At 48.5% G+C, this 12,103-nt stretch overlaps 1 protein-coding gene across 1 annotated transcript; it reads left to right on the forward strand.

Annotated features, from left to right (window-relative positions):
- The first annotated feature begins 4,592 nt into the window (after window positions 1-4,592).
- LOC111531633 (melanoma-associated antigen B17) lies at window positions 4,593-9,650 on the forward strand. The gene is made up of 2 exons (XM_023198923.2): window positions 4,593-4,884; window positions 7,435-9,650. The coding sequence occupies exon 2, from the start codon at window positions 7,484-7,486 to the stop codon at window positions 8,492-8,494; it is 1,011 nt and encodes a 336-aa protein (XP_023054691.2). The 5' UTR covers window positions 4,593-4,884; window positions 7,435-7,483; the 3' UTR covers window positions 8,495-9,650.
- Window positions 9,651-12,103: the final 2,453 nt, after the last annotated feature.

The following is a 12,103-nucleotide window of genomic DNA, read 5'->3' on the forward strand; positions in this document are numbered from 1 at the left end:
CCCCCCCCCCCCCCCCCCAACACGCCCGTGCCCCGCCTATTGCCCACCCACTCCTAGAAAAGCCGCTCTCGGCCATTGTCCCACGCAGCCTTCCCAGCCCCACTCCTGTGGGGATGTCCGGACTGCAGGCACTCCGTCAGAGAGCCCCACCGAGGGACTCTGCCGGCCTTCTTTGCCGGAGGCCAACAGACCTCTTCTCCACACCTTAGGTTACCAAAAATAAACTTGCAGTTTTGCTCCTACACTTGCCTACCCGCTGGTTCTTTCGTACGCGTTCTGGTGGTCTTAGAAAAACAAATCACCCAGGACACGTGGGGATTATGGGAACTACAATTCAAGATGAGATTTGGGTGGGGACACAGCCAAATCATACCACGTCACTGCCCTAAACAAGATATGCTCCTTGTTTTGCTTAAATTCTTGCAAAAAACCCCTAACAGGCTCTTATTTTTATTCTCTAGGTTTTTTTCTAGATTATGCTTCTTCATACATGCCTCTGATCATGTTGCTGTCATGCCCACGTTGTCCCCATTTTGTTATTGTCCCCATTTCCCAGGACAAAATCTAATTTCTCTGACCTTGATTTGACTCCCTACTTCCCAGGCTTATCTCCCACTGCACTATCCCTTCCCTCTGCACCCAGAGACTCCCTCCATTCACACCTTGCTCCTAATTGTTCCCTGACACTTCTTTGGCCCAGTGTTTTTCAACCTGGGCTGCCCTTAGAATAACCTGTGGAGTTTTTAAAAATCCTGATGCCCACCAGGTGCAGTGGTTCACACCTATAAGCCCAGCACTTTGGGAGGCCAAGGCAGGAAGATCACTTGAGCCTAAGAGTTTGAGCCCAGCCTAAGCAACCTGGTGAAACCCTCATCCCTGTAAAAAAAAAATACAAACATTGGTCAGGCATGGTGGTACGCACCTGTAGTCCCAGTTACTCTGGGGACTGAGGTGGGAGGATCACTTGAATCTGGGAGGCAGAGGCTGCAGTGAACTGAGATCGGGCCACTGCATTCCAGAGCAAGACTCTGTCTAAAAAAATAAAAATAAAAAACAAAAATCCTGATGCCCAGGCCCTGCCCCTGAACAGCAGAGTCAGAATCTCAAGGAGGGGGAACCCAGACATCTCTATTTCAAAACTCTCCAAGCGATTGCAATAAGCAGACAGGGTTGAGGACCACCTCACCTAAAATGTCCTCTTGTCTCTCAGCTGGCCTGAATCCAAGCCATTCCCCAAAGCCCAGCTGCAGTGTTCTGTCTCCATGAAGCCCTCCCATGCTCCTGTACTCACACAGTACTTTCTACATGGGTCCTATTTTTTTTTTTTTTATCATATCCTGCTTTGAATTATACTTACTTGTGTAAATGCTGCTCTATCCCACTAAATCAGGAATTGACAAACGTTTTCTGTAAAGGGCCAGAGAATAAATATTTTAGGCATTGCATGACATACAGTATCTGTCACGATTACTAGATTCTGCCTTTGTAGTATGAAAGCGGTCACAGATAACATGTAAATGAGTGAGTGTGATTGTGTTCTAATAAATCTGCATTTGCGAAAACAGATAGTGAACTAGATTTGGCCTGAAAGCTGTCATTTGCTGACTCCTGCATTGGACTAATAAAGCTTCTTAGGGCCAGGGACCTTTTCTTCTCTATAAAGCTTTCTTTCCTTCCTTCCTTCTTCCTTCCTTTCTCCCTCCCTCCATCCCTTCCTTCCTTCCTTTCCTTCATTTCTTCCTTTTCTTTTCCCTCCCCCTTTCTTCCCTTCCTTCTCTCCCTCCCTCCTTTTCTTTTCTTTCTTTCTCGTTCTCTCCTTCTTTCTTTCTTCCTTTCTTTCTTCTCTGCTTCCTTCCTTCCTCTTCCTCCACCCCTCTCTCTTTCATCTCTTTCTATCTCTTCTTTGTTTTTCTTTTCTTTTCTCTTCCCTTACCCCTCTCTCTTCTTCCTTCCTTCCTTTCTTTCTACTTTCCTTCTTTCTCTCTCTCCCTCCCTCCCTCTCTCTCTCTCTGTCTCCCTCTCTTTCTTTATTTCTCTCTCTCTCTGTCTTGCCATCCCTCATGTCTATTGCATTGTCTGAACCAATTAGAGAAAACCACAAAATTCCCTTTGTAGAGTTCTATGTGATCAGTTTCTCACAACCACAGACCCAGAGCATGAATAGCCAAAGTGAGGGGGGAAGTGTCAGAGTTAATAAATTCTGCCTTTTAGGCAACTATTAGTATTTACCTTACTTGTCATGCCCAATAGGACCATCAAATAAACAACTGTCATTCGTGGTGCACAGATTAGCAGCACCAACTAACACTGACTTAATTCACCATTATTTTTTTTTTTTTTTTTTTTTTTTTGAGGCGGAGTCTCGCTCTGTCGCCCGGACGGGGGTGCAGTGGCCGGATCTCAGCTCACTGCAAGCTCTGCCTCCCGGGTTTATGCCATTCTCCTGCCTCAGCCTCCGGAGTAGCTGGGACTACAGGCTCCCGCCACCTCGCCCGGCTAGTTTTTGTATTTTTAGTAGAGACGGGGTTTCACCGTGTTAGCCAGGATGGTCTCGATCTCCTGACCTCGTGATCCGCCCGTCTCGGCCTCCCAAAGTGCTGGGATTACAGGCTTGAGCCACCGTGCCCGGCCAATTCACCATTATTAAAAATGATGCCCACTCCAGACAAGAAGTAAAGGAACCATGACTCTCTGGCCTGTAGTCAAAGGCAGGGGAACGTTCTGAGAACTCCTTAATGTACATCACTGTGAGTGGTCAAACTTGTCATAGGGGCTCATATTAATTAGGAAACATGTTGGGGAATGCCATGGAAAGAAAAAAATAAACTTTCTTGCTAACCATCTGCAGGTATTGCTTTTTTTTTTTTCTTGAGAGGGAGTCTCACTCTATCGCCCATTCTGGAGTGCAATGGCGCAATCTCGGCTCACTGCAACCTCCACCTCCTGGGTTCAAGCAATTCTCCTGCCTCAACCTCCCGAGAAGCTGGGATTACAGGCACCCATCACCATGTCCAGCTAATTTTGTATTTTTTCAGTAGAGACAGGGTTTCGCCACGTTGACCAAGCTGGTCTCGAACTCCTGACCTCAGGTGATCCACCCACCTCAGCCTCCCAAAGTGTTGGGATTACAGGCTTGAGACACTACACCCAGCAAGTACTGCTTATTTAAAATAAAACTATTCCCAGACCGTCACACTCATCTCAGCCTGAGACAGACCTTGTGTATCTTAATTCACTTTTCTTCTCCCTACTCCAAATTGTATATCAAGTAATAAGAAGAAAAATATTGTGTACAAACTACTGGTTTGGAATACCTAGCCAGAGCAATAAGAATACAAAAATAAATGAGAGCTAAGAATAAGGAAAAGAAAGAGACAATACTCAGTGACCACATGATCATCTACATATGTGATGTCAGATCACCTGAAAAGATCAGGGACTCACAAAATCATGTGGCCCTACCATTCCTTGGAGAAAGCCAATCTCTTAGAACTGAAGTTACAGCAGAGGCTAAGTCTGGCTGGTGAAGAAATGGAATAGACCAACTGGCTTTATTTTGACCGCCCACCACTTGTCCTGGGCCCCTTGCCTTGAGCTACAGCTTCCTGATCTCTCATCACTTCAGGGCAAGGAGCCATTCTCTACAAAGTCTGCGGAAGAAAAACTGTTAAAGAGATTGCAGGGATTTTGGCATTTCCCAGGAAGCCTTGAATTAATGAGACTGGAACCAAGATGTGAAGCCCCATGTAGGAGGGCTGAGGATGCCATCATCCCAGAATATTGGAGGTCCAACAGAGACCAGCCTGTGGCTGCTCTCAGACTTAGAGGGCCACAGGCAGGGCTGAGACTGAGCATCTCCACAATTATCCTTCAACGTTCTCAGGAGCATGAGAGACTTCAGGAAGACAAACTCAGGTCAGTAGAAGAAGGACTGTGAGCTTCTGATAGATACCAAGGTGATGACCCCAAATGAAGAATAAAGGAAGGAACAAGCCAGAACAGTGGGGTCCCATAGAGTCCTGCCCTGGTTGACAGCCTTTGTCATTGGTGGATTTGGCTCATCCTGATTACAACTCTGTAGTCCCAGGAAGGTGAGAACCTTGATCAGAGGGGAGTAGCCTCAAGTCCCATGAGGATCAAGTTCCAGGACTAGTCAGGTGTCAAGGTGAGGAATTTCAGGGAGGAATTAGAAAACCACACATCCACACTAGAACAGAGGAAGACACAAAAACTCTTACCTCCACCAACTCACATCCCCCCTTCCCCGCACTGCCGCTGCCACACCATTCCATCCCCACTCCTGCCACCCCATCCTTACCTCTCCTGTGACTTGGGATGCCCAGGAATAGCTGTCAGGTTTAGGTGGCTGTCATTTCAGCCTGGAGGGTCTCAGGGAAGGGAGAATCTTGGTCTGGTGGGGGCAGCCCCAGCTGTGCATAGTGGAGCCCCAGAAACTGACTCGAATCAAGGTGAGGACCCTGAGTGACATAAGGGAATGGTGATCAGCAAAAAATAAAAACAGAAATAAAAAAATGCTTAATCTTGTCAGCCATAACAAAGACCTCAGCTAAGGATCCCCTTTTTTCTGCTTAGATGCTCTAACGAGGGTAGTGACTCTGTCTAAAGGCAAAAGCACAGTTCAGCTGAGGGAGGAGAACTGGACACTCACTGGAGTCCCGGAGAGGACACTGAGTACACTGGAGAGGACTTCTATGCAAAAAGGGGCCCTAAGCGGAGCCCCGCCCCGGGAGAGCCCGCAGGGACTTGGCTGGATGTGGCTCACTCCGACTTCCGCCCGCCAGGGAAGCTGCCGGAAGGTGAAGACCTTCATCTGAGGGACGCCACCTCAGGCTACCAGAACCCCAGGACTGGTTGGGTATCAAGGTAAGGACCACGATCGTGGACTGAAAGGCCCACCCGCACGCAGCCAAGGTGACCACCCTGTGTCCCCCAACCTCCGCCCCCGGGCACCCACCTCCCTCAGCCGCGGGAGGCTCCAGTCAGGCTGTGGCGCTGATTTCTGAGAGGGTACCAGGGAGGGGAGGGTTTGGTGTGAGGGTGAGGCTCCGATTCTGCAGAGGGATGGACACCTAGGCCCTAACCGAAATGCAGTCCCTGATGCTGATGAGGAGACCTCTCCTAAACACAGGAGGCCCACGAGGTGGGCGTGGTAGCGCACACCAGTGATTCCGGTGCTTTGGGAAGCTGAGGCGGGAGGATTATCTTAGCCCAGCAGTTCCAGACCAGCCTGAGCAACAAAGCAAGACCCTCTTTCTCCAAAAAAGAAAAGAACAAAAACTAGCGGGACATGGTGGCCGGCGCCTGTGGTCCCAGCGGCTCGGGAGGCTGAGGCGGGAGGATCGCGTGAGCCTAGCAGATCGAAGCTGCAGTGAGCCATGGTCACGCCATGAGCCTGACGACAGAGAGAGACCCGTGTCTGTCACAAAGAAAAAAAAGAAAAAAGAAAAAAGCAGGAGAGCCAGGGAGAGCCCGAGAGCCAGGTTTCTGTTGCCCTGTTGTCAGCTCTGGGAGACCCCGTGCAGACATAGCCAGACGGGGAATGCCCTGACTTTTCCCTTTAGCAGCTTTGGGATGTGAGAGCTTGGGCTTGGACCTGGCTGACTTAGGTCAGTGAAGCAACCTGAGTCGTGTCCCCAAGAGTTGGAGGTCCCACGCTGAGCCAAGTTCAGAACCCTGAGGTAGAGGAGTGGGGTCCCCTAGAGTCCCACCCCAGCTGTCACGCCTTGAAGGCCCTAAACAGCCTTGAGAGGATGTGGCTTACCCTGAATGTACAAATCTGGGGTCCCATTGAAGCAAGGACCTTGCTGTGAAGGGTGCTGCCTGTGATGAGCTGAGGATGGAATCCCAGGACTGGTCAAGTAGCAAGGTGAAGATCCTGAGCCCTCAGTAGACAGGGCTGCACAGAGGGTTTCAGCAGAGGAGGGCTTTGGTTGCAAGACTGGCTGCCCCAGGTCAGCAGAGAAAGGAGTCCCAGGCTCTGTGGGGAGTGAAGGTAAAAAAAAAAAAATCCTGCATGAGGAGGGAGGAAAATGACCACTCCAAAACACAGGAGACGACATAAAGTCTCAGCAATGCTGTACGCCCTGGGAAACCATGGGCAGAGCCATTAGCATGTGGTGATCCCTGGTGTCCTGAAGGGGTTGGGGTGGTGTCTCAGAGAAGTGGCTCTTCTGCACCAATGGGCGAGGCCCCATTCATGGCGGGATAGGAAGGGGGACTTAGTCCCTGGTGGGAGCCAAGGGGAGAACACTGAATGAGAAGAGGGAGCTCCGCCCAGGGAGAAGTAGACCACATAGAGCACCACCCCTACCGTCACCCCTGGGAGACCCAGGCACGTTGGCGTGGTGAGTGGCATTTCCTCCCAGGGCATCTCAGGGAGGTGAAGAGCCTGGGTAAAAGGGACAGCCTCAAGACAGCTGCTGGAGGTTGTTAAGCTGTTGCCAGGAGTCAAGGTGAGGACCCCGAGGACCGAGGGGACCACCCATGTGTAACGGTGGGGCCAACACAGAAAATCTCCGCTGCTCCCAGTCTTGGGAAATGATGAGCAATCTGTGGCCAGCTGAGGTGACCGTCACTACTTCCTAGGGGTATTTCAGAGTGGAGGGGCTGGTATGAGGGAATGAGTCTCAGGTTAAGACAGGAGTGTTTTCCAGGTAGTGATGGGAGTCAGGGTTAAGACTCTGAGTGAAGGCTGAGGAGAGCACTCACCTGGATCTGGGAGCACCACAAAGTCTGGCTTCCCTCTCAGGCCTGGGAAACCCCGGGAGAGGGAGTCGAATACAGGGCCCCTCACTTCTAGCCCATGGGGGCTCAGGGTGGACAGGGCCTGGGGCTGAGGCTGGAGGAATCTGGTGGGCTGAGGGACATGTCCCATATCCTGCCTAAGTGAGGACTAACAGGGCCACCGAACCCAGAACATCAGAGGCTCTGAGAGTCCAGACCCTGCTACCAGTCCAAAAAGGCCATGAACAGGGGTGGCTGGAGGGGACTCATGCTTTCTTTCCCCTTGGGGTGGGGGCGGGGTCTCAGGAAGGTGAGGGCCTTGACCTGAAGGGAAGGGCCTCAGATAGTGAGGACCCTGAGGAGTGTGGAGCCACTGGCCCCAAATTAGTAAGAGGACCTCAGGATCCCTCCCTATGTCAGAGGTTTGAGGCCCCAGACAGGGATGTCAAGCCCAGATGCCTCAGTTTCCCCTCAGAGGAAACAGAGAAGTGAGGATCTTGGTCCCAGGCAGGGCTGGCAAGCTGCAGGGCAAGGAGCACTGTAACTTCTTCCCCAGGGGACAGGCTGCCCTGGAGAACAGGAGCCAGGTGGGGCTGTGGAGCAGGGTCCTCAAGGGCACCTGTATGGGGGCCTCCTTAAGGTGATATCTCCCCACTGAGGGACTCACGCCCTCTGTTCCTCCTGCTCCAGGTGCCCACCTCCTGCACCCTCTTGCCTGCTGCCCCTGAGCACAGCCATCATGCCTCGCGGTCAGGAGAGTAAGCGCCGTGCCCGTGAAAAACGCCGCCAGGCTCGAGGTGAAGACCGATGTCTCACGGGTGCTCAAGCCACCGCAGCAGAGAAGGAAAAGCTGCCATCCTCCTCCTCTCCTGCATGCCAGAGTGCTCCCCAGAGCTTCCCCGCTGCAGGCATTCCTCGGGAGTCCCAGAGAGCCAGCTACCCCAGCTCTCCTGCTGCAGCTGTGTCACTCACAAGTTCTGATGAAGGCGCCAAGGGCCAAAAGGGGGAAAGTCCCAACTCCTCCCATGGCCCGTCCTCCTCTGAGAGCACCGGAAGAGATCTACTGAACAGGAAGACGGGCGAATTGGTGCAGTTCCTGCTCAACAAGTATGTAAGGAAAGAGCCCATTACAAGAGAAGCCATGCTGAAGGTTATCAACAGAACGTACAAGCAGCACTTCCCTGAGATCCTCCGGAGAAGCGCGGAGAACATAGAGGTGGTCTTTGGCCTCTACCTGAAGGAAATGGACCCCAGCCGTCAGTCCTATGTGCTTGTCAGCAAGCTGGACTTTCCCAATCAAGGAAGCTTGGGCGATGACGGGGGTTTTCCCCAGAGCGGCCTCCTGATGGTTCTCCTGAGCACCATCTTCATGCATGGCAACCGTGCCACTGAGGAAGAGATGTGGGAATGCCTGAATGCATTGGGGATGTATAAGGGTAGGAAGCACTTCATCTATGGGGAGCCCCAGGAGCTTGTCACCAAAGATTTGGTGCGAGAGGGGTACCTGGAGTACCGGCAGGTGCCCAGCAGTGATCCTCCACGCTGTGAGTTCCTGTGGGGTCCCAGGGCCCATGCTGAAACCAGCAAAATGAAAGTCCTGGAGTTTGTGGCCAAGCTCAATGATACCGTTGCCAGTACCTACAAGTCCCAGTATGAGGAGGCTCTGAGAGAGGAGGAAGAACAAGCCAGAGCCAGAGCAGCAGCCAGGGCTAGCGCCAGGGCCAGGGCTAGCAGGTCCTCTCAGCCGTAGTGAAGTCTCAGGCAATCCTCACTAAGAGATTGAAAAGGGCTGTCCACCATCTCAGCATTTGGGGGTGAGGCGGGGCTAGAGAGAGCCCAAGATGTGTCTTTCTCGTGTTCTGGTTATTTGCAAGCCACTTGTAGATTCCCTCTTTTTCTTCTGTGTCTACCGTGTGTTCCTTTGAAAGAGATTGACTTTGAAGCAGAATCTAAGTTCACGAATTAGGTGCCTCACAAAATTATTGCTGTTTATCACATTGAAGAGTGATGTTCTTGTATTTTGTAAAACGAATTGGAAATTTTTACTAATTAGATTGTGATCTAACGCAAGAAGAAATAGCAATGGAATAGGGATTGGCTTTAAACTGTGAAACAACCAAACACTGCATCAGTTGGGATTAGAAGATGGGGGGAAAAAGTGTCACTTGATTGGCAACCTTTGACATTTAAAAATCTTATTTCTTTAAGTCTTTTGTTGTGATCAAATAAAAAGCTATATACTCACAGTTGCTATGTGTATTCAAGAATGTTGGAGAAATTAAATCATCATAAAGGAGAACACTTGTTCACTGGCTCTTTTGTTCCTTGTGCTAGGCAGTTCTTGTGTTGCTCTAAAGGCATACCTGAGACTGGGTAATTTCCAAAGAAAAGAGGTTGACTTCGCTCACGGTTCACCAGGCTGTATGAGCATGGCACCAGCAACTGCTTCTGGGGAGGCCTTGGGGAGCTTTTTCTCATGCCAGGAGGGGAAGAAGGTGCAGGCATGTCACGTGGCAACAGTGGGCGGAAGACAGCCAAGCAGAGCGGGTATGGGAGGTGCCACAGGCTTTCAAATGACCAGATCTTGTGAGAAGTCACTCACTATGGCCAGGGCACCACCATGCCATGAGGGACCCTTCTTAATGGTCCAAACACCTCCCACCAGGCCCCACCTCCAACACTGGGAATTACATCTCAACATGACATTTGGAGGGGACAAACATCCGAATTATGTCATTCACCAAACATGAATTGAACATCTGCTCTTTGAGAGTCTTCATGCTAGTTCTGGGAAAGCACAGACAAAGAAGACTCAGCCCCTCACAATGATATTTTAGAATCCAAGAGCAGCTCTCCTATTAGGAACACGGTGGGGTTGCGGGGCGGGGCGGAGGAGACACATTGGAATACCTAAGGGGCAATCAAGGGACTGGAGAGGAGGGAGGAGATTCAAGATAGGGTCCTCCCCCCATTGCCCTCCCCTACTATAAATGCCCTGGGACAGGGCAGGCTGGGAACTTGGGACACTGCCAGTCCGTCAGTAGGAGGGCATTTCAAGTTAGCCTGCATCAGGGGAATGAGAGAGTTAATACACAAAAATCTTCACTGTCGATAGAGAGTAATCCCAGCTACTTGAGTGGCTGAGGCACGAGAATCACTTGAATTGGGGAGGCAGAACCTGCAGTGAGCTGAGATCACACCACTGCATTCCAGCCTGGGCGACAGAACAAGACTCTGTTTCAATAAATAAATAAATAAATAAAATAAGAATTAATGAATTTACTTTCTTATCATAATGAAATATATCCAAGGAGTTGGCATTATGATTTATGAGAAAATGCTAGCAACATCCCTATTAAAACGAGGACAAGACAAGGATAGTTTTTATTACTATTGCTGTTTAACTTTTAGAACAAATTTTAGCCAAAACAATTAGACAGAAAAATAAATCAAAAGTAATAAAAACTGGAAAGGAGTGAGTCAAGTTGTCATCTCTTATGGATAAAAGATTTAATTTTGCTAGAAACCTAATAGAATGAACTAAAAAAAGTTACAAATAATAGGAAATTTGAGTACGTCTCTAGGTATAAAGTTAATATACAGAAAACAATAGCTTTCACACAAATAAACAACAACTAATCACAAGATGTACTGGAGATGCCAGGCACGGTGGCACACATGGTAGTCCCAGCTACTCCAGAGGCTGAGGCAGGAGGATTGCTTGATCCCACGAGTTTGAGTCCAGCCTGGACAATGTGGCAAGACCCCATCTCTAAATATATATACTGGAGAAGACCCTACTTACAATAGCCACAATAACCAAAAAAATGAAATGCCTGGAAATACTAAGAAATATACAAAATTTATATAAAGAAAATGTTTAAAGGATCTTGAGGGATAAAAGAAATATATACTATATCCTTGGAGAGAATGACTCAATATCATAAAAATGTTCGTTCTCCCTAAATTAATCTATAAATTTAGCAGATTCTCAATAAAAATTCTATGGACTTTTGGGGAAAATATACAAGTCGAATCTAAAGTTTTTATGAAAAAATTAACAAGCAAGAAAACCCAGTAAATCTCTGAAATGTAAAAGTTCTTTTTTTTTTTTTTTTTTGAGACAGAGTCTCGCTCTGTTGCCCAGGCTGGAGTGGAGTGACCGGATCTCAGCTCACTGCAAGCTCCGCCTCCCGGGTTCACCCCATTCTCCGGCCTCAGCCTCCTGAGTAGCTGGGACTACAGGCGCCCGCCACCGTGCCCGGCTAATTTTTTGTATTTTTAGTAGAGACGGGGTTTCACTGTGGTCTCGATCTCCTGACCTTGTGATCCGCCCGCTTCGGCCTCCCAAAAGTGCTGGGATTACAAGCGTGAGCCACCGCGCCCAGCCTGAAATGTAAAAGTTCTAATGGGGGAACTAGCTCTATCAGATATTAAAATGTTGTAAAAGTATAAAAGTATTAAAAGTAATGCATGAGTATAGGGATCAGTTGAACACATGAGAAATTTCAGAAATAGATCTAAGTACACATGATAATTTAGTATATGATAAAGACAACATTTCAAATCAGTGCAGAAAAGATGGATTGACTAATAAAAGATGCTGGAACAACAGGATAGTATCTTTAAAAATGTATTTTGGGGCCGGGCGCCGTGGTTCACGCCTGTAATCCCAGCACTTTGAGAGGCCGAGATGGGTGGATCACAAGGTCACGAGTTCGAGACCAGCCTGGCCACCATGGTGAAACACCGTCTGTACAGCCAGGCATGGTGGCATGCACCCATAATCCCAGCTACTCAGGAGGCTGAGGCAGGAGAATTGCTTGAACCCGGGAGGCGGAGGCTGTAGTGATCTGAGATCACACCAATGTACTCCAGCCTGGGCGACAGGGTGAGACACTATCTCAAAAAAAAAAAAAAAAAAAAAAAAGATATTTTGGTTCTTTACAGCATCTCTCACAAATATAAGTAAATATGAATGTGCACTATTCAAACATAAATAAATATGACAGAACATGTATGTAAATAAATGCCATGCAACATGTAAATATAAATAAATATAAACATGCATTAAACTTTTAAACAAAAAACTTGGTACTACAAAAATACTAGAAAAAAAGAGTCCTTTAAAAAAATATATAGTGCATAAAGCCATTATACGTAATGCACCACTTTAAAAAGATAAATACATGCAAAAATATTTTTATGGCAACAAAATGCCATAAGCAAAATCAAGAGACCAAAGGATAATTTTAACTTTTATAATATTCAAAGACAACGTCTCTCAATATATGTTCTAGATGACAAGAACAAAAAGATAAAATCACTGTAAAAGATGAAGAAAGAATATCAGGGCCGG

This window comes from Piliocolobus tephrosceles, unplaced genomic scaffold (assembly GCF_002776525.5).
Source record: "Piliocolobus tephrosceles isolate RC106 unplaced genomic scaffold, ASM277652v3 unscaffolded_35550, whole genome shotgun sequence".
Classification (NCBI taxonomy): Eukaryota; Metazoa; Chordata; class Mammalia; order Primates; family Cercopithecidae; genus Piliocolobus; species Piliocolobus tephrosceles.